Raw genomic sequence first — 26,259 nt, forward strand, 5'->3', positions numbered from 1 at the left:
CTTCTCCTCTCTTTAGTGCCAGGTTGTGCAAAGCACAGCACACAATAATGATGTATGAGATCATTACTGGGGCATATTGAAGGGCTCAGCCAGATCTGAAGGCATCTGAACCTCATCTTCCTAAGCTCTATAGCCTGCATGATGATTGCTGAGTTATCCCTTTGTAGCTGTTGTATTGCTCCTCTGCATCCATGCTGGGCTTCTGCGTGGATGTATCTTCAACAGGTAGCCATCATCACTCAGTATCCATCTTTGAAGGCATGCGGGAGGCCTGCAAAGGTCAGGCACCAGGGACCACTTTAATATGTAGGCATCATAACAGCTTCTGGTGACTTTACACACATCTGAAGGATCTGTTTGCAGTGGCCACAGACCAGTTGTAATTGAGCCCTTCCTGTTGATGAAGGCTGCTGCCTGCTATGAGGGAGCCTTGATGACCATGTGCGCAGTTGATGACAATGCCTGCAGAAATCCAGCAATGGCCATGAATCTTAACGTCCCCTCAGCCTGACTAAGACTGCTGCAAAATTGCATGCATTGGCCGGCCCTCATGAGCATGGCATTGGCAACCACCTTGGTGCAATGATGAACTGCAGACTGGGGAAGCCCCACAGATATCTCCAGGAGATCCCTGGAATGATCCTGAGGCATTGAAATCCAGTGCACAGTGACCTTCACTGCCATAGGCATTGGGTGCCCACCACTTCCCACTGGTTCCAATTCCTCTATCATGCACACAGCTCAGTAACCACCACTCTGGAGAGGCACAGTCATCGGCGACTGCTACTTCAACATTTGCAGGAAGCAGACCTTCTCGTGGTAAACCCTTCTCTGGTGGTAAACCCTTCTCTGGTGGGTAGTGTTGTCTGCACACAGGAAGCATGTCTCTCTGTGCCATCCTCGCCCATGCCCCCCATCAGTCTCATGATTCTCATGCCCCCCACTGTGCTAGAGCCTCTCTCTCTGGCTGCAGTTCTCTCCTTCTTTGATGCTCCTCCTGACTAGAGGTCTTAAAGCTTGAGTGAATAAGCCTCATTGTAAATTACTGCACTCAGTTCTCAAGGCCTCCCAACACCGACTCCCCCACCCCACCCATAATCTCTACAACAAATGGCAAATCAGAGAGGACTCAGAAAGTCTGTTTCCTCGTCAAGTTTGGCTAGCCTGCCAATTGGTACTGCCAATGTTTCCTTACTATCACTTCCATGCTACCTCTCGCAATGGCCTTGACTGCAACCAACACTGAACTTCTGCTTCCTTATAGCTGGCAAGGCTCTGAGCTCCATTGTTCTCTTAAGCCCTTTGCAAAATTGTAAATAGCTGGTAAAATCACCATGGGAACACCGCCGCCTGGAAATTTCTCTCCAAGCTACTCACCATCCTAACTTGGAAATATATCACCATTCCTTCACTGTCGCTGGGTCAGTCCTGGAACTCCCTTCCCAGCAGCACTGTAGGTGTACCTACACCATACGGACTGCAGCAGTTCAAGACGACAGTACACTATCCACCTTCTCAAGGGCAATTAGGGGAGGGCAATAAATACTAGCCTAGCCGGCAATGCCCTTATCTCATGAATGAATGTATATTAAAAAACACCCTTTTCACAGACTTAATGACCTTTCTTTTGCCTTTAAGCAGAGCCTCAATCCGCCAGCCCAGCCACCTCTGGGAATATCATCAAGCAACGTCATCACATCAGGCTTCCCGCCTCATACTAGCCACCGGAATTTTGCCACCCCTCCTGCCTCCCAAACTGTCTCTGCTGAGCTGACAAAATACCGCCCCGTCATTTAAACTCAAGAAGCAAGCTGTTCTAACCTAATACATCACCTTTCCTATCTGAATCTATGAATCTATTCCCTCTTACTAAACTTTCCCAAGATAGGAAAATTTTTATATATATTTATTACGTACAGGCCACATGTTATCCTTCTGATTTGCAAGTGGACTGTCCATGTTTTGGCACACAATGTAAGAACAATGCATTTTTCTCTTCAGCCTTTCCACGTTCCTATTCCAACACTCCTGTCAATTCAGGCAACATAAGATGACAATTTAATTACCCTCTTTCAAGTTCTGATTCCCCACAGAGAGTACTGAAATTTGTTTGAAAGACTGATAAACATCAATAGTGTTGGAGCTTGTAAATTTGTATTTTATGTTTTTTCCATCTAAGTTTACAGCTACAGGCAAGAGTTGCCTCACCCTTTTTCCATCGTCTCGTTCAAGATGCATAAAATAGGTTGGATAGAGGCCACGGTCCATTCCTTTCTTGTCCCGGGTGATCCTACATTTGATGGTTGTTCCTCGAGGGGCAGGTCTCAATGCAAATTCCTCCAAACTGTCTATCTCAATCAAACTTAAGCCGGATCCAGGAGAAGGAAGCGACGCAGCTGCTGGTTCCTATAAATTAGAAGTGAAGAATTGAATATAATCAATCTGTCAAATCTGTGTAGCATTGATGGGGCTGAGTCCAAAAGCTTTTGCGAGCAAAACAGGACCACTGTAACAGATATTTCAGTAGATCACAAATTGTCCCTCTTGTCAAAGCAATCCACCCAACTCTTTAGTGACCCATTATTCTGTTTGCCATGGAGACTGCTCCAGTAAAGTCTTAATCCACTACAGCAGAACACTGATTTCCCTCATTAGCAATTCTGAGACACATTCCTAATTTTTTCTAAGCAACTTTCTTTTCCCCACACCTTAAGATTCTAACTTGCTGGATTATGGTATGGTGCAAGTAGCCTTCTGGTATCTTGACCAAGCAAGCATTCTTCATGAGTGTCTAAGCTGGTAAACAATTCGACCAAGCGGGACATCACAGTGGAGTTGAAAACCAGTATTTAAACATTCTGCACTGATGCACTTCCCAGCACACTTGTTTGAAAACAAAAGTGGAAAAACTGGCTGATTTTCATTCCATTTAGATTGGAACTGAGGGAAAATGTAGCATCTCAACTGCTACTCCAGGAGAGGGTAGCATGGATTAAGAATTAAACCTAGACTTCTGATCTCCATGGTAAAGGACCACACAGGCCTTCATCCTCTCAACCATCAGGAAGTTGAGAGTGTCTATTCTTATCAAATTATGACAAATTTGTGTCGTGGGGCTGCACTCACTGGAACTAAGTTGAGACAGAGATAAATTTACCATTTGGAAGCTGTGCTTAAAAGGAGCATAGGCCAATGAATCGGAGCTACAGTGAGTGGCCCCATCTCTAACCCACTCACCCTCCGAGTCCAGTTCTCAGTAGAGTTGGAGAATTGGTGAATTTACCCATCATTAGCATATTGTAAACTGCTTCTGAATCTAGAACAGCTGCTTGAGGAAATACCTCTCTCGATTCATATTTTTGCAAAAATTTCATATTAGTTATATAAATAACTTCTTTATCTCTTCCTTCCTCTGTGGAAATTCCTGGCCTTTGTTGAAAAATCGCTACAGAATTGAGTTGGGATGTCACTTACATGAAACAGTGGAGAACACACCTGTATCCTTCAGACTAAATTGTTTAATGCTCCTGATACTCAGTTGATGAAGGAGGAAACCAGAGCCAGTCTTTTTCAGGAATAGATTTATTCACAGGGCAAACCATTACAAGTATATATCTCCTGACTCCACTCCTGTGTCAGTAACTCTTTTGAGTACAAACACGTTTCCATCTGTTCCTATTCAGATGAAGTTACATTGTTTCATAGTTTGCCATTGTGAGATTTGAACTCTTGATAATCTTTTAAATGAAAACCAAATCAACAAAATTGGGATAAAAAGCTCAAAGTAACTCTTTCGAGTACAAACCCATTTCCATCTGTTTCAGATGAAGTTACATTGTTTCATAGTTTGCCATTGTGAGATTTGAACTCTTGATACTCTTTTGAGTAAACCTGTTTCCATCTGTTTCAGATGAAGTTACATTGTTTCATAGTTTGCCATTGTGAGATTTGAACTCTTGATCTTGGGGTTACAAACCCAGTACCATAACCACTTGGCTACTTAGGCCAAGCAAAGCCTACTGCACCTGGTATTCCCAGGCAGTCTCCCATCCAAGTACTAACAAGGCCTGAGTCTGCTTAGCTTCCAAGATCAGACGAGATCGGGCGTTTTCAGACTAGTATGGCCGTAGGCATAACACAGGGTTAGGAAGATGTAACTCTTTTTTGAGTACAAACACATTTCCATCTGTTGCTATTCAGATGTAGTTATATTGTTTCATAGTTTGCCATTGTGAGATTTGAACTCTTGATACTCTTTTAAGTAAACCTGTTTCCATCTGTTTCAGATGAAGTTACATTGTTTCATAGTTTGTCATTGTGAGATTTGAACTCTTGATCTTGGGGTTACAAGCCCAGTACCATAACCACTTGGCTATTTAGGCCAAGCATAAATATGTTTTCATCTGTTCCTATTCAGATGAAGTTACATTGTTTGCCATTGAGAGATTTGAACTCTTGATTTTGGGGTTACAAACCCAGTACTATAACCACTTGGCTATTTAGGCCAAGCCTAAAATGTCTCTTTCTATATGCTCAAGTAACCATCTAATCAATGCTCTTCACCTGTATGTATTTAACCTCAATTAATACAAATAACACCCTAAGGGCCAGAAGAGACACTTACAATCCAATCCATCAGCTGGATTTGAATGTGGGTCCCAGGAGCAAAAAAAAAAATCTAATATTTTATACATTCCTTTTGGGAAGGTATTTATTATTTTTACACACTTATTTAATTCAGTGCTATCTTCCAGAAATTTTACTTCAGGACAATATCTGGCATCTCAGTGAGCAGTGGTGCTTTTTGACAGCTATAGAACATAGAAAAATAACTGCTACACCTTTCTTCTTATTCTGGTTAAGAACTGAAACCCACTCCCATGCAAAGATGTATTTGCTCTCAGCAGCCCAGAAACATATTGCTCCTCGCATCACTCCCAGCACCAGAGCCCAGACACATTCCTCAGAACCATGACCCAGCTACACTACAGTGCATTAATTTTAATACCACTTCAGAGCTAAAAGTCTATCTGTAAAGTGCACAGAAACATGATGTCACAGAATGAAGAAATTTAACTTCATGCCCATAAGACTACAGTGGATCCTATGCCAAATTGTTAAAGGACTTGCTGACAGAATGCCAGAAGCTTCTCCTGAGAATGGAGAAAAACATTTTTTATATAAATAGGAGAATGAAGGGTGAAAATTAGAAACTTGGTGGGCAATTACAAAGTAGCTCATCAAGAGACTTAGGGGTTGTTATGTGTGTGTTCAATTTCAGGAAACATTCTATGCAGTGGAGAGAAGGTGCTATTAACATCTTAGACTATTATAAGCAGTATTGCATAATTGTTTTACCACTTAGCCTCCCTGAAGGGACAACAATATTTCTTTAAATTCAAACCTCTTAAGCACAATTAATCTCTTACTTTGTTTGATTGCTTGCTGGTGGCAGACAAGGGCCTTACATTTTCGTAACTCTGTGAGCTTGAAGTATTGTCATTCTCCTCATCAGCTTCTTCAAAGTTCATGCTTCCAGAGATTCCTGTATTTATAAGAAGTTTATTTACCCCCATATTTAAACATTTCAAAAATAATTTTGTTTTTTAAATTGTGATTCCTGCAGAAAAAAATTAACAGTTAAGTAGGCTGCTGCATCACTTAGGCATCACAGTCCACTGCGATTAGAGAAGTTAATACAAATAGTAGTATGTGGATTTCAACATCACTAAGCCCAAGGAAGAAAAAATAGTAAATTTTGCACTTTGAATGAGGAAGGTTGCGTGATATGCAATAGGAGAAATTTAAGGTTCAGGTTCATAAGGCATTAAAAGCACCACCCCATATGGGTAAAGCCATTAGAAAAAGCTAATTAGAACACTTAGTTTTAAGGCAAGAGGTATGGAATATAAGATTTGAGGTGACATGATTAATCTATATAAAACCTTAGTAAGACTATTTCTCAAAGTGAGTTTGGAGGTGGGAGCATTTATATGGGTTGAAGGGTGGAGGGTCAGGATCCCACTGCCTTCTGCCCTCGGCCCTGATTAAGCCCAGCAAGAAGGTTCTTGGATGGCCTTTACATTCCACTGCCAATTGAGGTCCATAAGTGGGTAATTAACGCTCACTTAACGGACTTGTCCTGCCATCAATGGTATTCAATCAATGGCAGGCAGTGGGAGTCTCAATGTGGGAAGTCTGAAAAGCAAACCTTGTTTCCGAGAGTAGGGGGGACCTAGCATTGGGAATGGGTGGGCCCGTTGTGAGCCACACCCCTGCCTTTGCTGCCAACTACCCACCTCCGCAACCCCCATCCCACCCTCATGCACCTGTGGCCTGTGTCCCTCATTGATTCTAGGCCTCTCCTTGGGTGCATTGCTGGCAGTAGCCACCATTACCTCTGGCACTGCCTGCAAAGCACAGCTTCCAGCCTCCATTTTGTGGCAACTCTCATGGGCGGGACTTCCACCCCCAGGGTTCTATATCCCAAGGAAGGCCTACCACTGTCCACCCATGTGCCTGATGGGCACTTAATGTGGTAGGTCTTGGCGAATGAGATAACGCAGGGCTCTTGCCGGCTCTCCAGCCAGCAGGTGAAATCTCCATCACCTGCACTGAATACAATTAAATATGGAGGAACCCTGTGCAGTTTTGGACTCCACACCAGATGGATGATTTTGAGGCAACACAGAAGATATAGCCCAGATTCACCAGAAAGCTGTTACTATGAGGAAACCACAAATGCAAAGGCAGAGGTGAAAAATTGCAGTTGTTTTTGTAGAAGAGATTAAGGGACATTTTGATAGTGTTGTCTAAAATTATGAATGGATTGACTGAGTCAATAGAAACAGAAAGTAATTGACAGTTCTAACAGTGATTGTTGGATACATTACAATCAGAATGTTTTATATTCACACAAGTGTAGATAGGACTTAATTGGGTTAAGTACTCATTCAAAAGACAGCACCCTCCGACAGTCTCTTTGTAACTCTTTCGAGTACAAACATGTTTCCATCTGTTTCAGATGAAGTTACATTGTTTCATAGTTTGCCATTGTGAGATGTGAACTCTTGATACTCTTTTGAGTAAACCTGTTTCCATCTGTTTCAGATGAAGTGACATTGTTTCATAGTTTGCCATTGTGAGATTTGAACTCTTGATCTTGGGGTTACAAACCCAGAACCACTTGGCTATTTAAGCCAAGCCCACCCTCCGACAGTGCAACACTTCCTCAACACTGCACTTAATTGTCAACCTAGATTAAGTGCTCAAGTCCCTTGAGTGGGACTTGAAACCATCTGACTGGAGGAAAGCACTCAGCCAACATAGAAGTTGAAAACTCAAAGATATAATTAATAATAAGGTACAACAATCATCCAGCTCATTCCCTTTTTACCATGTTCACAAATAGCATTATTTAGATTATATCTAAAAAACCTTTAAAAAGTTAAAAGAAACTGAGACAAACAGGATTGGTGAAATACCCTACCCCTTTGTTCCATTACTTCTTGAATGTCTGGTTTTGATGCAGAGTCCACAGGTGCTTCAACTTCATCACTAGCTGTCACTGATTGTCCAACTGAAAGGATTTGGATTTTGGTGTTAACTTCCTGTACCTCATTGCTTATGAAGGCCCCTGGCCCATCAATACCTGCAGGCAGAAAAACATTTTTTTTTTTAGTAACTCACATTAATGCTAGTCTCATTAATATTAATACTGAAACGTCCTTGACAGTGACATTCACATCCCAAGAACAAATAAAAAAACCTATTGACATGTGGGTCTTTTGTCACAAAGTTTTGTTAAATCCCTCTCCCCTACCAATTCCCACTGGAAACATCCCATATCATTGCTACTCTTCTTTCTTTAAAAGAACCAAAGGGAGGGGGCTAGGCAGCACAGGAGTGCATGGCAGCCACTCCCCAGTTCTCCCAAGATTATACAGGTTCAGGAACCATACTTGTGCATGCAACGCTCGTAAAGGAAGGCATCAGTAAGTTATGCCATGCACTTCAATTTGCTCCACAGTCTCTGCTCTTCCAGTAACTGTAAAGATCAAAACTGCCTTTTAACTTTATGCAACAGGGTCATGTCAGGTTTCCACAGGGGCCGTCCAGAATCATTAGCCAATCAGCTAGGCACTGATGTATAGTTTGCTAGAGAATATCATTTCATCCACTTTCCAATGCATAGTATGACAAAGCATTGCAATTTTAAGGAATGATACAAATACCCAAGATTCAAGGAGTCACAGATTGCAATGTATTCACGATATGCTTCCTCCAACAACACCATTACTGTCAACAGGAAAAGATTCCACATACTCATCAGCTTGTTTGTGACTATAGGTCTGCAGCACCTTGAAGTTGCCACAATGCCTTCATTGCTTGCTTATAAACTTCTGAATCTTCTTCCAATTCTGATGAAATGGCATTGACCTGAGGGAGGTGCTGCCTAGCCTGCTGTCTTTACTTCAGATTTCCAGCACCTGCAGTATTTTGCTTTTGTCCATGTTTAATTCACTGCCCCATATCTCTTCCAGCAATGCCAACTTTAAAATTCAGTTGTTCTCTCCATTGGGATTGTCATTTGTCTTTTACCTTGTCCACCTTCATTGCTATTATTTTCATGCGTTTAGTCACGGTCTCTACTAAACATCACATCCACAGCCACAACTCTCCTCAGCAACTGCCCAGCTCTAAATTACTCCATATGAATTCAAATTTAAATTCTACCCTTTATGTTTCAAATCCACACACAATTGCAAACATCTCCATGATATTTAGCCATAATGTTGTGCTCTTCTTCTTTGCCTTCAGCACTACGCCTACGCCCACTCTAACCAGAAGACTTCCCCTTTTCCCATCTTCAGAATTCTTGTTCCACCTGGACCCTTCCTTTGGGCCTCTCACTCTCTCTCGGTCTTTTCATTGGAAACTGCCAGAGTGACATCAATATCAATTCCTTACTCAGTCTTATTAACCTCCGTTTGAACTTGCAGTGCTTCTCCTACCTGGACCGTAATTGGATAGGACATCAAGCCAGTGGGCGGAATTTTTCCAAATTTGCACTAAGTGCTATAACAGATGGATAAATCGACAATTTATCCACTGGCAGCAATAGATGGCTTACACACATCATCCCAAACCTGCCTCATTAATTATGCACTCCCGGGAAACACACCATTTCCATGGCGGGGGGGGTCGGGGGGGCTTTCATTCTCCCGCCCGCCATCACCCCGCCGCTGCATTACAGTCAGCACCATGTTTAAAGTCCAGCTGCAAGCACACATCTCAGTGCTTCCAGCTCACTACTGCTGCATGGAAGACATGGCCCTGAAACTGAAGGTGACTGCAGCCCCCCCCCACCCCCTGGCTTAATGAGGATCTCCCAAGTGACTTTTGAATGCTGTGGAGGCCCGCAGGGATGTCCTGTACCCCTGCTCTGGCTGCAGAATAGGCAGCAACATGACCAATCCGGCTTGGGATGCGGACGGTCAGCGTCAACACCTTCAGAAGAGGACAGCCACCCAGTGCCACAAGAGGGTGAATGATCTCCTCTGTTCCACCAGGGTAAGTCACTCTTTTCATCACTCTCAATGCACACGCTCACAAGCCCAGCATACATCCACAGGGCCCTCACTCACTACCAGTTCAAGAGACATCACCATTCACTCTCCCACACACTTACTGTCATTGTTCTCATCCTGTCCATGGGACCACTCAACACGCACACAGACCAAGCATACTTGTATCTGGCCTGGCAGGCATCCTGCTTATACTCTCTCCACCTCTATCCATGCAGGACAAGCTGGCATACAACAAGAGAGAGGTCGCAGACCGGCAGTGGAATGCCCGAAATCAAGGTCCTCACGAGCTTTGAAAACAGAGCCATCCAGCTGGCCAGTGAGGATCTGGACCGGTCCTGTGCTGACTGTGAGGTCGGCATTGCTCTACTAAGTGAGGATCCAGCAGTGCAACATCCATCAGACGACGATACTGTGAGTGATGTGCCCTGTTTCACAGGCCACTGTCACGCACTACTTATCTCTCCTTGCTTTCGCAGGCACATCTGCCAAACGGCTGACGGAATCCATGACCCAGGGCCTCCAATCAAGCTCCGAAGAGGGATCTGGAGGCATCCTCCCTGAAGTCCTGTCACAGCACTCACCCACACCCTCCATCAGTGCAGAGACAGACACCTTGGTGGGACCTAGCTTTAGAGTAGCCTGGGGATCACATTCACACCATCTGATCCACTGCAGGTGGCGGCAGGGACTTCCCAGGTGTCTGGCACTTGGAGGACTGCTGGAGGCCAGAACATTGCTGAGTCCGAGTCAGATGGCGAGCCTCTGGACTCAGTCTTGTCTCAGTTGCTGGAGCTGCAAAGACAAGCTCAAGAATATCAGGAAGGGACGTCCACTACACTCCTCAGATTTCAAGGCACGATGGAGAAATCCGTCCACCTTCAATCTGAGGTGATAACACCAGCATGCTAATGCACCGAGGTCAACACTGGTAAATAGTGGCCGCCATGGAGGCTTTGGCCCAGGACTTTGCTCCTCCACTGTTGCACGGGCACAACTCCATCGCTGATGTCATAGTTGGCCTCCAGCAGTGTGTATGTGAGAGGGGTGCCGGGCAGCTTGATCTCATTCCAGATACCCCTGCTCCTGAGGCAGCCTTGGGCCCCATAGGGAGGAGGATCAGTAAGTGCACACTCTGGGCCCATCCATCCAGGTGACTCTGAGAGCGTCCGGCCCATCCGACTCCCCTCTTCCTCTAGCCTCAGCAGCTCTAGCTCCACAGGCCAAGGAGAGTGCCACTGCCATACAGCAGGACCCTGAAAGCTGGCCAGGGCCCTCCAAGTGTCGGACCTCCAGAGGATGCCCACCAAAGTCATCTTAGATATGGGGTTCACAGTCAGCAGGCTGCCTCCACTTCCGCTGTGGATGTCTGGGGAACATCAAGACGTAGCGGCGGAGTTAGGACGATTAAGGAGAATGGGCATGGGTGTTAATCACTTGGACATACTGTTCACTATTGTCAATAAATTCCCAAGAATGTCTCCCTGCTTCTGGCTCCTTGTTCTAATGAGCAGTGTTCTTGTCACTCGGATGTGAAACCCTTCTGCACAAGATAACGGCAGGTGTCTCAGTCCAGGGCCTCCTCCCTGTGCTCTGTGCAGTCTTCAGGCCAAAGTGATGGTCCAGTCTCACACTCCCTGGAGACATTACTGATACCTGCACCTTGGCAGTGCCTGTCATTGCTGCCAGAACGTAGTGGGCAGGCACCACAGAGTTCTCTCATTCTCTCGATGTGCTCTCAGCATCTTTATGAAAAGGCTGGTCCCCATCTCTTCAGCATCTGTGACCACTGATGCTGTGCTCCAGCTCCTGAAGGGCTCAGGTGTTGAAGGTGGACACAGCATCAGATGCTTCTCAAGTTTCATAGCTGCGTCTCTACAATATGACCCTGATCATGGAGCGCAAGCCAGCAGCCCTTGGCCAGACAGGAGTCAGACGTTCTCAGAGGCTGTGAGATGATTTATGGAGTGACCTCACTGCATGTCGTCATCATCCTCCTGCAATCGATATTAGGGCCTCTGCTGTGTCTCCATGACAGGAGCATTCTCACAGAGGTAATTTGCATTACCATAAGCCATACTGGAGTCAAACGTTCACAAATGCGATATGAGGAACTATGGGGTCACCTCACTGCATGTCGTCATCACCCTCCACAAATCTAGCAGCTATGAGGGTCTCCTGAGCGTGCCTGCCTCATCTAGTCAGTGCGAGGACCTCATCCTCATCACCTCAGAGGACCTCATCAGCCTCATTCCCGTCAGGGTCCTCCTCATCGGAGGAGATGTGCAGCTCCTCCATCTTCTCCTCAGCCAGCTCGTCTCCCCATTGGTTGTAAAGGGCGCAGCAGATGACAATGATACATGGCACCCTCTGTGGACTCCATCAGAGTGTTCCAGGCAGCAGAACTTCATCTTCAGCCAATGGTCTGCTCCACAAAGGTGCAAGCTGTAGCATGTCTCATTATATCATTGCTCTGCTACAGTCTGAGGCCACTGCGCAAGTGTCATCAGCTATAGCCTCTGTGGGTAGCCCTTGTCCCCGAGGAGCCATCCCTGCAGCTTCTGTGGACCCTGGAAGAATCCAGGGATCCTGACAGGTGGCTGACGTGGTGGTGGGCGAGCATTTTAATGATAGCAACCACAAACAGTACAGTTTAAGTTTGTTATGGACAAAGAAATCGACAAGTTGCAAAAAAATGTTTTGGATTGGGGGAGAGTGGATTTTAGTAAAATAAGGCAGGAGCTGGCCAAGGTAGACTGGGAACAGTTACTTGTGAGGAAATCTACAGAGGAACAGTGGGGGGCATTCAAAAAGGAAATGGGGAGAGTACAGGCTCAACATGTTCCCTCTAGGATGATAGGAAGGAGTAACAAGCAGAGAACCATGGATGACCAGAGATATTCAGGTTACGATGAGAAGGAAAAGAGAGGCTTTTGGCAGGTACAAGGGAAGCAAATCAGCAGAGATATTAGTGGAGTACAGAAAGTGCAGGGTGGAGCTTAAGAAAGCAATTAGGAGAGCAAGAAGGGATATGAGAAAGCTCTGGCTAGTAAAAGTAGGGAAAATCCCAAGATATTCTGTAAATGTATCAATGGGAAGAGGATAACCAGGGAAAGAGCAGGGCCCACAAGGGACCAAGGGGGCAATCTATGGGTGGAGCCAGAGGACATCACTAGAATATTGAATGAATACTTCACATCTGTCTTCACCCAAGGGAATGAGGATGAAGGTATCGAACTCGGGGAGAGAGACTGCGAGGTTCTTAAGCAAATTGATATAGGGAGTGACAAGGTATTGGAGGTGTTGGCAGGCTTAAAAGTGGCCAAGTCTCCAGGTCCGGATGATTTGTATCCTAGACTGCTGAGGGAGGCAAGGGAGGAGATCGCAGGGGCTCTGACCCAAATTTTTAATTCCTCTCTGGCTACGGGGGAGGTGCCAGAGGACTGGAGAACAGCTAATGTGGTTCTGCTATTTAAGAAGGGTTGTAGAGATAAGCCAGGGAACTACAGACCAGTGAGTCTCACGTCAGTGGCAGGGAAACTATTGGAGAAAATTCTGAAGGAGAGTATCTATCTCCACTTGGAGAGGCAAGGTTTGATCAGGGATAGTCAGCATGGCTTTGTCAGAGGGAGGTCATGCCTAACAAATTTGATTACATTTTTTGAGGAGGTGACCAGGTGTGTAGATGAGGTTAGTGCAGTTGATGTAGTTTATATGGATTTCAGCAAAGTCTTTGACAAGGTCCCACATGGGCGACTTATAAATAAGGCAAAGGCACATGGGATACAAGGTAATTTGATAAGGTGGATTCAAAATTGGCTTAGTTATCGGAGGCAGAGGGTGATGACAGAAGGATGCTTTAGTGACTGGAAGCCAGTGTCCATTGGCGTATCACAGGGATCTGTGCTCAGTCCCCTATTGTTCGTCATTTATATAAATGACATAGATGACTATGTGGGGGGTAGGATTAGTAAGTTTGCGGATGACACAAAGATTGGCCGGGTGGTTAACAGTGAGGTTGAGTGTCTTGGGCTACAGGAAGATATAGACAGGATGGTCAAATGGGCAGATAAATGGCAGAGAGAATTTAACCCTGAAAAATGAGAGGTGATACACCTTGGAAGGAGTAATTTGACAAGGAAGTATTCAATGAACAGCATTGAGTGGATTTTGTTCTGAGGAACAAAGGGATCTTGGCGTGTGTGTCCATAGATCTCTGAAAGCGGAAGGGCATGTTAGTGGGGTGGTGAAAAAGGCATATGGGACACTTGCCTTTATCATTCGAGGCATAGATTACAAAAGTAAGGAGGTCATATCGGAGTTGTATAAAATCTTGGTGAGGCCACAGCTGGAGTACTGTGCACAGTTCTGGTTGCCACATTATAGGAAGGATGTGATTGCACTGGAGGAGGTGCAGAGGAGATTCACCAGGATGTTGCCTGGGATGAAACATTTAAGTTATGAAGAGAGGTTGGATAGACTTGAGTTGTTTTCGTTGGAGCAGAGAAGACTGAGGGGCAACCTGATCGAGGTGTACAAGATTATGAGGGGCATGGACAGGGTGGATAGGGAGCAGTTGTTCCTCTTAGTTGAAGGGTCAGTCACAAGGGGGCATAAGTTCAAGGTGAGGGGCAGGAGGTTTAGGGGGGATGTGAGGAAAAGCTTTTTTACCCAGAGGGTGGTGACGGTCTAGAATGCAGTCTCACATCCTTTAAAAAGTACCTGGACGAGCACTTGGCAAGTCATAACATTCAAGGCTATGGGCCAAGTGCTGGTAAATGGGATTAGGTAGGTAGGTCAGGTATTTCTCATGTGTCAGTGCAGACTCAATGGGCCGAAGGGCCTCTTCTGCACTGTGATTCTGTGACCGACTGAGGATGTAGGCATTGCACAGACTCCCTGGAAGCTATGCGCACACTGGCGGGATGCATTTCTGCTGGTTGCACACCAGCTGCACATTCAGCGAATGGAAGGCCTTGTGGTTGATGTAGTCCACCATGTGCTGTGATGGAGATCTGAGCACCACAAGAGTGCAGCCTGCACCCTGCACCTGTGGGAAATCTGAGATCTGGGCGAATCCAATCAGTCTTGCATCCTGACTGCTCTGGTCCCAGGCAAAATGCACAAAGTTGTGTGCCCTTATGAAGATGGCATCCGGGGCCTCATGGATGCATTTGTGAGTGGAGGTTTGAGAGATCCCACAGATGTCACCTATGGATCTCTGAAAGGAGCCACTGGCATGGAAATTAAGTACCACGGTCACTTTCACAGCCACTGGCACTGGATACCCTCCATGTCTCCTTAGTGCCAAATCCTGCAGTAACTGGCAGGTGTGAGCAACCAGTTCCCTAGACATTCGCAGTCTTCAGCTACACCGGTTTTTGGTCATCTGCAGGAATGAAAGGAGGTGTCTACAGACCCTGGGTGTCACTGGAGGCCGGCCTGCAATGGCTCGGTGTGGCTCTTGGGCAGGCTGTGCGGGAGCTGCAGCCGCCCCTTCTTGAGGTTGCTGTTGCTGCTTTTGCCAGGAGCCTCCTGGCTAATTCACCAGGCTCCATGATCCTGATGTACTCCTCCTACAGGATGAAAGAGAGGGGCAAGTGGTTAGCATGGGTGTACTAAGAACCTGTTCTGGTTAAGTGTGACGGCCCCTTAACGCTTCCGAGAGAGTCCTGGCCACCACTTGGATGGCCAGAGATCAGTGCGCGGCATGGCTGCCCTGTTAGCTTGAACCATGAGGGAGACTGGTCCAAACCGGGATGCTGACAATGCAAGGGGCTGTGAGCACCTCCAGCAGTGACTGCTACAAGGCCAGCTTCAGCAAGGAGATTGTAGGTGTACAGTCCAACTGCCCTGCAGTCCACTAAAGTGCTCATGAATTTGCAGTCTGTGCCAGGGGCAGGGGCGTGGGGGAGGTGGCAGGGAGGAGCTTCATAGAACTTGGTGGCACTTTGATGCCTCTGCATTGCTCGAGTGGACAGGTAAGCTAGGAGCCCAACACCAATCATATCAATGTGGCTGTGCCTGAACTGTCTCAGTTGCAAAGGAATGGACACTTTCTATAGGTTTCCCCGAGTGTGTGGCTACTTCCCTCGCCCACCCTACCCCAAATGCTTGTGTGTTATATTCAACGGCAGAGCTGCCCTTGCCCCCCTGCCACAAGTCACCTCCTAGACAGGATGGCATTGCCCCCTACTCCCCCTCACCCTCAAAAGTTGCCCCTGAGGCAGGGTGGCACTTCGCCCTGACCACCTCCCACACCCTGGCACCCCTGAAGCCTGCAAAGCAACAGGCGACCCTGACGAGCTCTGCAGAACGTTGCTGTGCACTCACCTCCAGTTTACCCACAGTGAAGGCCGCCAAGTGCACGTCACCTCTGTGCTGTTGTGAAACACGACAGCGTGCTTTCCCGCCGATGTGGATGGACAATCCAGTGGGGATGCAGGAACCTGGCAGGATGGCCTGATAATGATATGCTGCTATATTACAATGAGGTTCCCGATGACCGATGGTGGGAAACACGGCCCATCGGCGGGCTGAGCGAACAATCGCAACCCACCTTCCCGCTGTCATGAAACTGATCGTGACACATTGTTCGCTCACGCCACCTATCACACCCACTGTCAGCAGGCACGGAAAATTCCACCCAGTGTTTCTCATACATTACTGACCTTATCTCCTCTTGGGATCTTCTCTCTCTCTCTCTCTACCCCCCCCCCCCACTCCACCCACGCCCCCCCCACCACTTCTCCAATCTCACTCCACCAAACCTACACAGCCCGCCTCTACCTCCTTCTCAAGATCCACAAACAGGACTGCCCTGGTAGACCCATCGTTTCAGCCTATTCCCATGGAACATATTTCTTCCTAGCTTGACAATATTTTCTCCCCTTGCCCAGTGTCTTTCAACCTACATTTACAACTCTTCTGACACCCTCTGTCACTTTAATCGTTTCCAATTTACTGGCCCTAACTGTCTCCTTTTCACTATGGATGTTCAATTCATTCTACACCTCTATCCCCCACCAGGGGGAGCGGTAAGCCCTCAGTTTCTTCCCTGAAGGGAGGCCCAACCATTCTCATCCTCCACGAATACTACCTTCTTCCTCCACCTGGTAGAACTTGTTATTACATTGAATAACTTCTCCTTTAACTCCACTCACTACATCCAAATTCAAGTTTTGGCTACAGAAATTACATTGAATAACTTCTCCTTTAACTCCTCTCACTACATCTGAATCCAAGTTTTGGCTACAGGAACCTGTATGAATTACGTCTGCCTTTTCATTTGATAGAACATTCTTTGTTTCAATCCTACTCAGAACCTCTCCCTCACCGCTTTTTATGGTACATTGAAGACTATCCTTTGGCCCTCGCCTGAAAACGTAATCAACTTTGCTTCTAATGTCCACTCCTCCCTCACATTCATGTGGTCTATCTCAGAATCTTCATTTCCATGCCTATCATTTCCATCACCAAGGATAGGCAGCTCATCATTGTTTAATATAAGCCCAGTGACTCCCGCATCCACCTTGATTTCACTTCCTCCCACCCTAAGTTGTATAAGAAATTTACACCATTCTGCCAGTTTCTCTGTCTCGGTAGCAACTGTTCTGACAATTTCACCTTTCGCACCACTGTCTCAACTGAGGATCCCTCTCTACTGTGATTGACAGGGGCTTTGATCAAGTCATCCTACTTCCTGCATTTCTGCGCTCACTTTCACCTCTTTCCCAGAATCGCAATAGGGTCTCCTTATCATCACTTTCCACTCCATCAGCCCCCATATTCAACAAATCCTCAGCCATCTCCAAAAACATCTTGACCTCCCCATGAAGCATTCTGAAGAGATCATTTTCGCCATGATATTCTGGTTCATTCTTCTACCACCATCAACACCCATTCCCCTTCCCATGGCACCTTCCCATGCAAACACAGAAGATACCACACCTGCCTTTTCACTTCCTCCCTTCACATTGTCTAGGGCCCCAAGCTCACCTTCCAGATGAAACAACAATTTACTTGGACTTCTTTCGATGTAGGACTACTGTATTCTCTGCTCATGACATAATCTCTTCTAATGTAGATTGTGTGATCACATTGCGCAGCCTCTTCATTCAGTCCGCAAGCATGATACTGATCTACACGTCACTTGCCACTTCAAATTCTCTATCCCTCTCTGATTTCTACATCATCAGCCTTTCACACTCCCAAAGAAGCTCAACGCAAGTTTGAGGAACAACGCTTAACCAGCCTTCTAGTCTCAACAATTTTAGGTCATAATCTTCGCAAGGAGGTTAACTAGTGCTGTGGGGAACAGTGTAAACTGGGAAGAGTGTCCTGCAGTCAGCATCGTGGTGAAGCTGTCTGGGAAGAATGTCCTGCAGTCAGTCCTTGTTGAAAATAACAAGATTGACATCACAAGGCAGCGCGAGAGCGCAGTGGAGAGATCAGAACCAGCGCGAGTGTGGGGAAGCTTCAAAAAGTGACGTCAGCACAAAGGTGAGAGCTGATTGGTGAATAGTGGGGAAGTGTTTTTCTCCAGTTTAAAATAGATTAAGTTAAGAAAGGTTTAGGAGTTCTAGTTTTTATTTAAAGTACATAAATAATTTAACCGTTTTTTTACTGTGTTTAACGTACAGTAAGGGTTTCTTTTCAACTAGAGGCAAGGCAGGGCAGCTCAGTCCCATGTTATGTGCCACCTGCAACATGTGGAAAGTCCTAGACGCTCCTTGTACTCTGACCGACCACGTGTGCAGGAAGTGCTGCCAGCTGCAGCTACTTGAGCTCCATGTTTCGGAGCTTGAGCGGCAGCTGGAGGCACTGAAGTGCATCCGCGAGGCTGAGAGTTTCGTGGATAGCACGTCTTTAGACATGGTCACCCCACAACTTACGAAGTGCAGACAGAGAGGGAATGAGTGACCATCAGTCAGAAGAAAGGTGTCAGGCAGGTAGTCAGGAAATCCCCAGGGTGCATCTCGCTCGAGAACTGTTTCTCTGTGTTGGAAAACTGAGAGTGACAGTTCCTCTGAGGAGTGCAGGCAGGCTCATGGCACTGTGAGTGGCTCAGCTGCGCAGGGAGGAGAGGAAAAAGGGGAGAAGAATAATATTGGTAGGGGACTCAATTGTAAGGGGAACAGACAGGCGTGACTCCAGGATGTTATGTTGCCTCCCTGGTGCCAGGGTCAAGGATGTCACTGAACGGCTGCAGGGGGTTCTAAAGGGGGAGGATCGTGGTACATATTGGTACCAGCGACATAGGTAGAAAGAGGGATGAGGTCCTGCATGCAGAATTTAGGAAGCGAGGAAGCAGATTAAAAAACAGGACCTCAAAGGTAGTACTCTCTGGATTACTTACAGTGCCACGCACTAGTGAGAATACAAATAGGAGGTTAGTCCAGGTGAACGTGTGGCTGGAGAGATGGGTGCAGGAGGGAGGGCCTTAGATCTCTGGGACATTGAGACCGTTTTTAGGGGTGGTAGAACCTGTATAAAGTGGACCGATTGCACCTGAGCTGGAATGGGACCAATATCCTTGTGGGAAGGTTTGCTAGTGCTGTTGGGGAGCGTTTAAACTAACTTGGCAGGGGGATGGGATCCTGAGAGGAGGTTCAGCAGGTCAAGATGCACAGCCAAAATTAGAAGAGAGAGCAAGTGAGTCTGGAAGGCATAAAAATTATAGGCCAGTTAAGGCACAAGGGAGCTTGACAAGGTTGATGGTATTTATTTTAATGCAAGGAGTCTGACAAATAAGGCAGATGAGTTGAGGGCACAAATTAACACATGGATGTATGATGTTGTTGCTGGCACAGAGACATGATTGAGAGAGGGGCATGATTGGCAGCTCAATATTCCAGGATAAAGGGTCTTCAGGCGAGACAGGGAAGGAGGTAAAAGAGGGGGTATCACAATATTGGTCAAGGAATCAATTACAGCAGTAAGGAGGGATGACATCTTAGAAGGCTTCTCAAATGAAGCCATATGGGTAGAACTTAAAAACAAAAATGAAGCAATCACATTGCTGGGAGTGTACTATAGGCCCACAAGCAGTCAGAGAGAAATAGAAAAGCAGATATGTAGGCAAATTTCAGAGGTGTAAAATAAAATGATAGTAATAGTGGGGGATTTCAACTTCTCCAACATTAACTGGGTTAGTCATAGTGTGATAGGGTTAGAGGGGGCAGAATTCTTAAAATGCATCCAGGAGAGCTTTTTAAGCCAGTACAAGAGAGGGGGTGGTCCTGGACTTAATTTTAGGGAATGAATCCGGGCAAATGTAGAGGTATCAGTGGGGGAGCATTTTGCAGATAGTGATCATAACTCAGTTAGATTCAAGGTTGTTATGGAAAAGGACAAAGATGGGCCAGAAATCAGAGTTCTAAATTGGGGGAAGGCAAATTTTAATAAGATCAGATATGATTTGGCCAGAAGACTGGGAGCAGCAACTTTGAGGTAAATCTGCGTTAGAGCAGTGGGGCTCATTCAAGAAGGAAACAGGGAGAGTACAGGGCCAACATATTCCAGTAAAGACAAAGGGTGGGACCAACAAATCTAGGGGACCCTGGATGTCGAGGGATATACAGGATTGGATAAAGAGGAAAAGGGAGGCTTATGGCAGATACCAAGGGCTCAAAACTGCGGAAGCCCTAGAGGAGTATAGAATGTGTAGGGGGGACATTAAAAAGGAAATAAGGAGAGCAAAAAGGAGGAATGAAAAAGCATTGGCAGATAAAATAAAGGAAAATCCAAAGTTATTTTACAAGTACATTAAGACTAAGAGGGTAACTAGGGAAAGAGTAGGGCCCATTAAGGACCTTGGTGGTAATGTGTGTGTGGAGCTGGGAGGCGTAGGTAGGGTTTCTAAATGAATGCTTTGTGTCAGTGCTTACAAGTGAGAAGGACGATGTGAGTATGGAAATCAGGCAGAAGGACTGTGATATAATTAAAGAAATGAGCATAGAAAGGGAGGAGGTTCTAAGTGGTCTGGCAGGCTTAAAAGTAGATAAATCTCCAGACCCGGATGAAATGTATCCTAGGCTGTTGAGTGAAGCAAGGGAGGAGATAGCAGGGGCACTGGCGATCATTTTCAATACCTCTCTGGCCACAGGAGAGGTGCCTGAGGACGGCCAATGTGGTAATGTTATTCAAGAAAGGAGGAAGGGATAAACCAGGGACTACAGGCCAGTCAGTCTAACCTCAGTGGTGTGGAAACTATTGGAAGCAATTATGAGGGACAGAATTAATCTACACTTGGAGAGGCAGGGATTAATCAAGCACAGTCAGCATGGTTTTGTTAAGGGGAGGCCATGTCGGACCAATTTGAATTTTTTGAAGGGGTAATCAGGTGTGTAGATGAGGGCAATGCATTTGACGTAGTCTACTTGGACTTCAGCAAGGCTTTTGATAAGGTCCCACATGGGAAACTGATAACGAAGGTAAGAGCCCTTGGGATCCAAGGCAAATTGGATCCATAATTGGCTGAGTGGTGGAGGGGTCAATAACATAGATTTGAGGTAAGGGTCTAGAGGGGATGTGAGGAAGAATTTTTTCACTCAGAGGGTGGTGGGAATCTGGAACTCACTGCCTGAAAGGGTGCTAGAGGCAGAAACCCTCATAACATTTATGAAGTATTTGGATATGCACTTGCAATGCCATGGCATACAAGGCTATGGGCCTAGTGCTGGAAAATTGAATTAGAATAGTTAGTTACTTGTTTGACCAGCGCAGACTCAATGGACCGAAGGGTCTTTTCCTGTGCTGTAGACCTCTATGACTCTAATTTGGTAGGGTGAGGGAATCAGGATGAACCATTAGGAGGCACTATACAAGGTGCGGAGAGCACTGGAACAGGCAAACACTATTAGAATCAAGAGTAGTTCTGAAGTAGGAAGAGTCAGACAGTTGGAAAATGCAAGGCAGACCAAGATAGATTTCAAGTTCATGTGCATAAATGTCCAGAACGTGGCAAATAATATTAATGAGCTGCAGACACAAGTAGCTACACGGGATTATGTTATGGTAACAATAACAGAGACCTGGATCGAACAAGGGGAGATTGGGAACTTAATATTCCTGCAATATATTCAGGAAAGACAGGGAAGGAAAAAAACGGAAGGTGACAGTATTAATTGAAGATACTGTTCCAACAATAGAAAGGGATGATGTACTTTAGGCTTTTAAAGTCAGAATCAATTTCATTAGAATGAACAATAATGGGGTTATTATGCTGCTCGGTGTTTACTCTAGGTGGTGAAATATTGGGAAAGAGAGGAACAATTTAGAGCCAAGTTGCAGAAAGGTGTAAGAATGACAGAATAGGTAAGTGATAATGAGGGGCTTCAAGAATCCCATCAGAAGGTGATGGTAATGGTTCTCCTGTCACCATTTGCACTTTGCCTAGGCTCCTTGTTTTTCTTTACTTACCTTTACTTAAGGCAAGTGGTATTGTTGCTGTAACGTCCTCTTTACTAACATCTGGGGGCTAGTGCCAAAATTGGGAGAGCTGTCTCACATACTAGTCAAGCAACAGCCTGATATAGTCATCCTCACAAAATCATACCTTACAGATAACGTCCCAAACACCACCATTACCATCCCTGGGTATGTCCTGTCATACTGGCAGGACAGGCCCAGCAGAGGTGGCGGCACAGTGGTATACAGTCAGAAGGGGGTTGCCTGAAAGTCCTCAACATTGACTCCAGACCCCATGAAGTGTCATGGCATCAGGTCAAACATAGTCCTGCTGATGATCACCAAGAGCCCTCCCTCAGCTGATGATTCAGGGCTCCTCCATGTTGAACACCACTTGCAGGAAGCACTGAGTGCGGCAGGGGCACAGAATGAACTCTGGATGGGGGACTTCATCACCAAGAATGGCTTGATAGCACCACAACTGACCAAGCTGGCCAAGTCCTAAATGACATAGCTGCTAGACTGGGTCTGCGGCAGGTGGTGAGGGAACCAACAAGAGGGAAAAACATATTTGACCTCATCCTCACCAACCTGCCTGCCGCAGATGCATCTGTCCAAACAGTATCGGTAGGAGTGACCACCGCACAGGCTTTTTGGAGACAAAGTCCCGCCTTCACATTGAGGGTACCCTCCATCATGTTGTGTGGCACTACCACCTGTAAAATGGGATAGATTTTGAACAGACCTAGCAACTCAAGACTGGGCATCCATGAGGCGCTGTGGGCCATCAGCAGCAGCAAAACTGTACTCGAAGACAATCTGTAACCTCATGGCCCAGCATATCCCCCACTCTACCATTACCATCAAGCCAGGGGATCAACCCTGGTTCAATGAAGAGTGCAGGAGAGCATGCCAGGACCAGCACCAGGCATACCTAAAATTGAGGCGTCAACCTGGTGAAGCTATAACACAGAACTACTTGCGTGCCAAACAGCATAAGCAGCAAGTGATAGACAGAGCTAAGCAATCCCACAACCAATGGATCAGATCTAAGGTCTGCAGTCCTGCACATCCAGTGGCGAACAAGTAAACAGCTCACTGCAGGGGTAGGCTCCACAAATATCCCCGTCCTCAATGATGAAGGAGCCCAGAACATCAGTGCAAAAGATAAAGCTGAAGCATTTGCTACAATCTTCAACCATAAGTGCCGAGAGGATGACCCATCTCAGCCTCCTCTGGAGGTCCCCAGCATCACAGATACCAGTTCTCAGCCAGTTCGATTCATTCCACGTGATATCAAGAAACGGCTGTACTGCAAAGGTTATGGGGCCTGACAATATTCCGGCAATAGTACTAAAGACTTGTGCTCCAGAACTTGCCGTGTCTCTAGCTAAGCTGTTCCAGTGCAGCTACAACACTGGCATCTGCCCGGCTATGTGGAAAATTGCCCAGGTATGTCCTGTACACAAAAAGCAGGACAAATCCAACCCAGCCCATTTACCGCCCCAAAAGTCTACTCTCCGTCATTGGTAAAGTAATGGAAGGGGTCATCAACTGTGCTATCAAGTGGTACTTGCTTAGCAATAACCTGCTCACTGAGGCTCAGTTTGGGTTCTGCCAGGGCCACTCAGTTCCTGACCTCATTACAGCCTTGGTTCAAACACAGACAAAAGAGCTGAACTCCCAGGTGAGGTGAGAGTGACTGCCCTTGACATCAAGGCAGCATTTCACTGAGTGTGGCAACAAGGAGCCCTAGCAAAACTGGAGTCAATGGGAATCAGGGGCAAAACTCTCCGCTGGTTGGAGTCATACCCAGCACAAAGGAAGATGGTTGTGGTTGTTGGAGGTCAGTCATCTCAGCTCCAGGACATCCACCGCAGGAGTTCTTCAGGGTAGTGTCCTAGGCCCAACCATCTACAACTGCTTCATCGATGACCTTCCTTCCATCGCAAGGTCAGAGGTGAGGATGTTCGCTGATGATTGCACAATGTTCAGCACCATTCACAAGTCCTCAGGTACTGAAGCAGTCCATGTCCAAATGCAGCAAGACTTGGACAATATCCAAGCTTGGGCTGACAAGTGGCAAGTAACATTCGCGCCACACAAGTGCCAGGCAATGATCATCTAAAACAAGAGAGATCCAGCCATCGCCCCTTGATGTTCAATGGCATTACTATCAATGAATCCCCCACTATCAACATTCTGGGGGTTACCATTGACCAGAAACTGAACTGGACTAGCCACATAAATACCGTGGCTACAAGAACAGGTCAGAGGCTAGGAATCATGAGACGAGTAACCCACTGCTTGACTCCCCAAAGCCTGTCCATCATCTAGAAGGCACAGGTCAGGAGTGTGATGGAATACTCCCCATTTGCCTGGATGAGTGCAGCTCCCACAACATTCAAGAAGCTTGACACCATCTAGGATAAAGCAGCCCGCTTGACTGGCACCACATCCACAAACATTCACTCCCTCCACCACCGACGCACAATAGCAGCAATGTGTACCATCTACAAGATGCACTGCAGGGATTCACCAAGGCTCCTGAGACAGCACCCACAACCACTACCATCCAGAAGGACAAGGGCAGCAGATAGTTGGGTACACCACCACCTGGAAATTCCCCTCCAAGTCACTCACCATCCTGACTTGGAAATATTTTGCCATTCTTTAACTGTCGCTGGGTCAAAATCCTGGAATTCCCTTCCTAACAGGACTGTGGGCGTACCTACACCATATGGTCTGCAGCGGTTCAAGGCAGCAGCTCACCACCATCTTCTCAAGGGCAACTAGGGATGGGCAATAAAATGCTGGCCCAGCCAGCAAAGCCCACATCCCATGAATGACTTAACAAAATCTCCTTGTGCCTTGGATCATTTAATTTCTCCTGTCTTCAGATACTCCCTTTTGTTCCTATTTTCCCCTCCCCATTTTCTTTGGCTCTATACTGTTGAAAGGTCATCAACCTGGAATTATTATTATTCTCTCCACAGATGCCGCCTGGTTTGCTGAGTTTTTCCAGAATTTTCTGATTTTATTCCTGCTTTTAGATGTCCATGTTAACAACTAAATAGAATTCCAGGATTGCAAAGATTCATCAATGCAAATGATCTCTGCATTGCCACCCGATCCAAAAGATTTTGGAACATTCAGTACGTCCTAACTGACTCCCAGAATGTTCTTAGAGAACATTATCGTATATGGTCCCTAAATGAAAACTTTTATTAGACAGAAGTGTATGGCTTCCGGTTGAAAACGTTGTCAGGTTAAGTCAAAATCTACATAATGTCCAATGGTACAGTCCTCAGGCACCAAGGGAAAACTTACTCTTTATACTATCGCTTGCAAACATTGAAAGCATTTTGGGCACTGTCTTCCACTTGAAGCCCAATAATTAATATGCACTAAGTTTTATTCAGAGGGCAATGCCTTCTACATTATCTAATGCACCTTGAGATTACAATTAGAAAAATCAAGACTGGTTGCAGTAATGTGCATATTTCAGGGCTTAAATGCAAGATGAAACAGAAAAAGCATGACAGAACACATGAGGCTCAAAGAGATGAGATTTTCAGCTAGCACCAGTACCTGTATCATGAATTGCAATTCATTACCTAATTTTTTTTCAACACTTGAGATTGGTGCATCAACCACACTGTTCCCCAAATGTGACCTTGAGGTCTTTATCTCTGCTCATTTCAATCCCCCTTCCTATGCCCACTTTAACTTGTGTGCATTTGACTTACAACATTCTCCAATGGAGCTCAGAAATAATTTCTTATCTCTCTATTAAGCATTTTGCAGCCATAATGCCTTAATATTGGCTCAATTGACTTTAGACCTTATCTATAGCTTCCACTTTCTCTTTGGCAGGAAGTACTGACTATGGGGCTAGTTTCCTGGCAAGGGTGGGGGTTGGGGGGCACATTTCTGCTACAGGTGCAGACCCTTCATTGGAATACCCTGCTGGTTGGACCTTTATGCCAGGCAGTAGTATTGATCTACTTTATTTCTTCTCCAAGGTTCCTGGCAGGATTGAGCAGATCCACTTTGCCAGTGTTTCATCCTTTCATTTCAATTTCAATTTCACTCATCTGCCATCACCTTCAGCTGTTCATATGTTCCATGTCTCAATACAAATAATTTACTTGATCTCTCCCCATCTATTTATCTCCTGTTTTCCATTCAAGCAGTTCTCATCTTCTCAAATTTGTGTTTTGTTTCACTTCACCTTTCTATTTCATTTTTAAAATCTTTT

The 26,259-nt window shown here is 46.0% G+C and overlaps 1 protein-coding gene and 1 non-coding gene across 5 annotated transcripts in view; both read right to left on the bottom strand.

The window, feature by feature from the left end:
- Positions 1-26,259, bottom strand: part of LOC121293411 (tubby-related protein 3-like) — a 142,040-nt gene that overhangs the window by 22,938 nt on the left and 92,843 nt on the right. For all 4 annotated transcript variants that reach the window (XM_041216472.1, XM_041216474.1, XM_041216471.1 and 1 more), the window contains 3 exons: positions 7,490-7,651; positions 5,430-5,545; positions 2,209-2,406 (listed from right to left, as the gene is read on the bottom strand). In XM_041216472.1, coding sequence (XP_041072406.1) covers positions 2,209-2,406; positions 5,430-5,545; positions 7,490-7,651 — 476 coding nt within the window. The remainder of the gene's footprint in view (positions 1-2,208; positions 2,407-5,429; positions 5,546-7,489; positions 7,652-26,259) is intronic.
- LOC121293435 lies at positions 4,014-4,132 on the bottom strand. The gene has a single exon (XR_005946517.1). It is a non-coding gene; the product is annotated as a 5S ribosomal RNA (ribosomal RNA).

The sequence above is a fragment of the Carcharodon carcharias genome, chromosome 21 (assembly GCF_017639515.1).
Source record: "Carcharodon carcharias isolate sCarCar2 chromosome 21, sCarCar2.pri, whole genome shotgun sequence".
Classification (NCBI taxonomy): Eukaryota; Metazoa; Chordata; class Chondrichthyes; order Lamniformes; family Lamnidae; genus Carcharodon; species Carcharodon carcharias.